Source organism: Sesamum indicum, linkage group LG6 (assembly GCF_000512975.1).
Source record: "Sesamum indicum cultivar Zhongzhi No. 13 linkage group LG6, S_indicum_v1.0, whole genome shotgun sequence".
Classification (NCBI taxonomy): Eukaryota; Viridiplantae; Streptophyta; class Magnoliopsida; order Lamiales; family Pedaliaceae; genus Sesamum; species Sesamum indicum.
Window position 1 is genome coordinate 23,799,216 of NC_026150.1, and position 5,183 is coordinate 23,804,398.

Sequence of the window (5,183 nt, forward strand, 5' to 3'; positions counted from 1 at the left end):
CTAGATTTTGATCGGTCGTTTCTGGATTTTGATCAATGAGGATCGGTGATAAACTCATCGATTAGGGTTTCGATTTAGGGTTTGTACGCATGTCAAGGATGTAGTTCAGAGAGAGAAGGAAATTTCTCGACCGGTGTTTTGTTTGGCATTTATTGGATCCTGTGTGGGGAATCCTAATTCGGCAATCGTCCTGCGTTTTATTCGGCGATTGTGCGCAGTTAGCGTTTGAAAGTTGAAACTTAAGGAAGTTTGGGCTGATTTTGGATTTTTCGAGTTATTTCATTGAAACGTTTGCCATGGATCATGTTGTGGGTGGAAAGTTTAAGCTTGGGAGGAAAATTGGGAGTGGTTCATTTGGTGAACTCTATTTAGGTAGTCATTCTCTGTTATTGCTTTGTAACTATTCCTTTTTTCTTTCTTTTCGTTGGATTACTGTTTAGATACTAGCGTGTTTTCTTTTCCTTACGAAGAGAGGGAAAAGAAAAAGAAACTAAATGAATCTGGTTTCTTTACTTATGTAGGTGTAAACATACAAAATGGGGAAGAAGTTGCTATCAAGCTGGTATGTTTGCAAATTTCTTTAAATTTAGTTTCATTTCTATCTTTACCCTCTGTGGTTGTGTGAAGTTTGGAGCTAATAGATCGCATCGAACTGATTTTTACATTGTCCTTGTGTATTTACTCATCTTATAATAGTATTATTATTATAAATGCATGGTACTGCATTTTGACATTGTGTGCTGTCTAGCGCTATAATTAGATTTTATGACATTCATTTGGGTAAATGTTTAAATAGCGAATAATTGAATGAGGATATAAAATGTTTAATGATACAACGATCCATTATATAGTAAGGTTTGGGGGTTAAAAAATAAAAGCTCGTTTAAATTCGTTTTGTTACATGTTATAAATCAAATTTAAATAGAAGTTTTTATTTGATAAGCTTTTAAGCTTCACTTGACTTGACTTCGATTGGATTAATGAAAAAAGAATTGTTTTAAAAATATTAAATTATTAAATTTAATTTATATTTCATTCAATTAAAATTTGTTTGAGAATCTGAGATTGATTAGAGTATTTATCAAATTAAATTCAAATGTAATTTTTCAAGCTGCGTATCAATTTAACCATTCGGCTTGTTTCGGTCATTTGTGTGGGTATTTTATTTATGTGAGAGAGATACATAAAACTATTACGACTGTTGGCATCTCGTGTTTGGATCAGCAGAGCGCTATTTGTAAATAGTATGATCTACCATTTAGTAGAGCGCAATTGCAGAAAAAGAAACAAAGTAGAAGAGCGCAATTGCCCGCACCAAAAATGGGTGATGATGAACTCATTTCATGATATTTTTAGATCATAGGTTCGGAGTCAGTCCCACCAGTCTCCACATTGTGAACAGATTAGCTGGCTGTCCACCACCGCCGGTAGGCTGCTTAATGTGGTGGAAACCATTGTTCAGTGGTCCAAGAACAATGAGACATGGTATCATCCCAAGCTATTTCGATTCTGGAACGAGTTTCAGCTGCTGCTTGGAATTCCAGCATGAGGCGAGCAGTCAACCATGGTGATGCTCAAAACGCCCTTCTCCTTTTTCGCCAAATGAAGCAACAGTCTCATGCACGCCCCGACAACTTTACTTTTCCCCTCATTGCAAAAGCATGTGCGAAACTCTCAGATCTCATATGCTCGACAATAATCCATGCATCTGTTGTCAAAACACCCTATACTTCAGATATGTACGTACAGACTGCTTTGGTTGATATGTACGTGAAGTGCGGTGATTTAGAGTGTGCCCATCAACTGTTCGACGAGATGTCCGTTAGAGATGTAGCTTCCTGGAATGCAATTGTTTTGGGGTTTGCTCAAATGGGTTTCTTTGATAGAGCTTCGCTGTTGTTTAACAGGATGAGGGTTGCTTGTGTAATCCCTGATGAGGTTGCTATCATGGGGTTGACGCAGTTGGTGTCTGGACTGAAGGATGGGAGATGGTTGAGTGCTGTTCATTGCTTGGGGATGAAGTGCGGGTTTGGAGATGATGTCTCGGTTGCTAACACCTGGATTGCTGGCTACGCAAAATGTGGTGATTTGTGCTCAGCTGAGATGGTATTTTGTGGCATTGCTTTGGAGCATTTGAGTGTCGTCTCGTGGAATGCTTTGATTGCTGGATTTGCTTACTTTGAGGAACCGGTGAAAGCTATATGGGTCTATCAGCGGATGATTAGTAATGGATATAGGCCTGATTTGAGTACTGTTCTTAACTTACTTTCATCTTTCGTGCAGCCTAATTCTTTACTTTGTGGCATGTTAATTCATGCTCATGCAGTAAAACTGGGCTGTGATATGGCTATCACCTTGCTTAATACCCTTGTTTCTATGTATTCAAAGTGTGGAGATATTGGTTCAGCGAGATACATATTTGATTTCATGGATGAGAGATCATGTGTTACTTGGACTGTTATTATTGGTGCGTATGCAGAAAAAGGTGATCTGGATGAGGCCTTATCCTTGTTCCACAGTATGGAAGCTGCTGGTGACAAACCTGATAAGGTTACCTTTATTCATCTTTTAGCAGCCTGTGGCAAAGTTGGAGCCCTTGAGGTTGGAAAATGGATTGATAATTACGCCATCTCAAAGGGGCTAAAGAATGATATATTGGTCTGTAATGCGTTGCTAGACATGTATGCAAAATGTGGAAGTGTAGGCGATGCTCATAGGCTTTTTTTTTCAATGAAAGGGAAGAATGTTGTCTCTTGGACGACTCTAGTCTCTGGGTTTGCACTTAATGGGAAGTTTCAAGAGGCGTTGGATCATTTTAATGAAATGTTGAAGTTGGGTTTCAAACCAAACCATATAACTTTCCTTGCTGTTCTTCAAGCCTGCACTCATGCTGGTCTGTTAGAGAAAGGATGGGAAGTTTTCAATTTGATGACTAATACATATCGCATAGTTCCCGGACTTGATCATTACGCTTGCATGACTGACCTCCTTGGACGCCGAGGAAAGCTGAAAGAAGCATTGGAGTTTATTCAGGACATGCCCATTAAACCAGACTCTTGGATTTGGGGTACTTTGCTCAGTGCCTGCAAAATTCATCACAACTTAGAGATTGCTGAGCATGCAGCATACCATCTTCTTCAACTAGAACCACACGCTGCGGCTCCTTACGTAGAAATGGCTAATATATATGCATCAGCAAGAGACTGGAACAGGGTAGCTTCTATGCGTAAGAAAATGAAGAGCAAGCAGGTGACAAAATCCCCTGGGCAAAGTGTCATACAAGTTGATGGAAAATGTTGTTCGTTTACAGTAGAAGATAGATGCCATTATGAAGGGTTGCAAATATTTGAGACTTTGGATTGCTTAGTCCTGCAGCTAAAAGATGAAAAAGATTTGTTAGCTCTCGAGGAACTCATGTCGTGACTCAACCTTGGCGTGTTAGTGATTGGTTTGCTCTACAGGGTTTAGCATGCATTACGTGATCCATCACTCCTGTCTTGGAGATGAAAACGAGTTCCTTCTTTCTCCACGGCATTAACACAAAATACCAAAGAAATAAGACGCCATTTTTGATAGTTTACTAACTGCGGATTGGAAAGTACAGAGAAATCGACATGTAGAATCCAATGTTGTGAAATTGTAATTGAAACGCAAAAAAATGATTTTGATTATGTCTCAACCCATCATTTCTGCACGCAGTCGTGCATCACCGTATCTAACAGCAGATGTTAACACAATTATCAGACAAGATTGAGGTGCCCGCAAATTCACTGGAACTCTACCCGTGTTACGTTTGAGGCGAAAGTGTTGAGTTTTCAGATACGGATTTTTGTGGAGTATAAGAGAAGTAATTTATTGATCAAGGACTGACAGCCAGAATATTTTGTGAGAAGATGGAATGATTGGTTCCACTGTGATTCTGGTAATAAGCCAACTGCATATGTTGAATGGTTTACAAGAGCCTGTTGTTCCATAAAAGATAGCTTCCACAGAAGGCCTAAAGCTCATGTGCACATAGAAACCACACCCACAGAGATTTTTATGCCTATAAGGGGGCAATAAAAATTGAAAGCACTAAGAGAAAATCAGCACGAAGCGGCTTCATTATCTACTCTATTTATGTTATGAGGGTGTTTGAACGGGCTTCAAATAAGCATTTATGAGCTTATTATTAAAATGAGATCAAAAGTGCATTTTTATTTTACACGTTCTGCTAGGGGTGGCAAAATGTGTGGAAAATTATCTATTTATCTAAATTTTTGTCTTTCTGTCTCCAAAACACTTAAAATTCAAATTCAAACATTACATGTAGTTTCAACCCAACCCACTTAGTTTTGGGTTGGATTGTCTCAAATTTTCTAATATGGGTTTAATATGGTAATCTATCATGGACTTCGGTTGTTTGTATGTGTATTTTAATGCATATCCTGATAGCACTTGCAGGATCTGGTGAATTTCCATCATTTTTATTGTTCCCCTCAATAACAGGTTCGGCGTTTGGCTTTATAGCCTTCTCGAGAATTCCCAAGAGGGAATTCTTTCTTCATTTTTTCAAGAATTGAAAATAATCCTAGTTGTCACTCGAATCTTTATTCGATGGCTGGAGATAAAGGATCTCCAGCCATCGAATAATAACAGTCCAAGTAACAGGTTGGAGATAATGGACACAACCTTTATCGCACTATAATAATGTATTAATTATCAATATCAAATAATTATATTTAATCAACTTACGTCTATGCTTTTTACTTGAGAATTATATGGGAAATAGAACCTTCATTTTGCAAAAGAAACAGCTCTAGAATTGGTTGGAACTCAGAATTCCCTTGACATGATACCAATCCCTTAAATCTAATCCATACTCAATGGACCATCGGTATAGTGGTTAAATTTAGTAATTTATTACTTGAATAATACGGGTTTGAATTTTATTGAATATTTAGAACCAATTAGTTTATACAGCTCGTATTATAAATTAGCATTGGTTGATTTATAATACTTAATCTAATAAAAAGTAAGTATAATTTTTTTAATATATGAACAAAGAAGAAAACCAAATGAAATGGACACAATTTTTCCTTTTCTCCTCCTCGAATTCCTCAAATCATCAAATGAGAATAGACAGCCAAACTATTCAACATCATTATTATGGTGGTTTGGTTCTTTTCCGACAAATAATCACA

At 37.6% G+C, this 5,183-nt stretch overlaps 1 protein-coding gene across 1 annotated transcript in view; it reads left to right on the forward strand.

The window, feature by feature from the left end:
• LOC105165659 (pentatricopeptide repeat-containing protein At4g19191, mitochondrial) overlaps positions 1–3,863 on the forward strand; it is a gene marked incomplete in the record, with an annotated part of 4,217 nt that extends 354 nt beyond the window's left edge. The window contains 3 exon segments of the mRNA XM_011084739.2: positions 1–372; positions 522–562; positions 1,357–3,863. Of these exon segments, the coding sequence (XP_011083041.1) occupies positions 1,483–3,423 (1,941 nt within the window).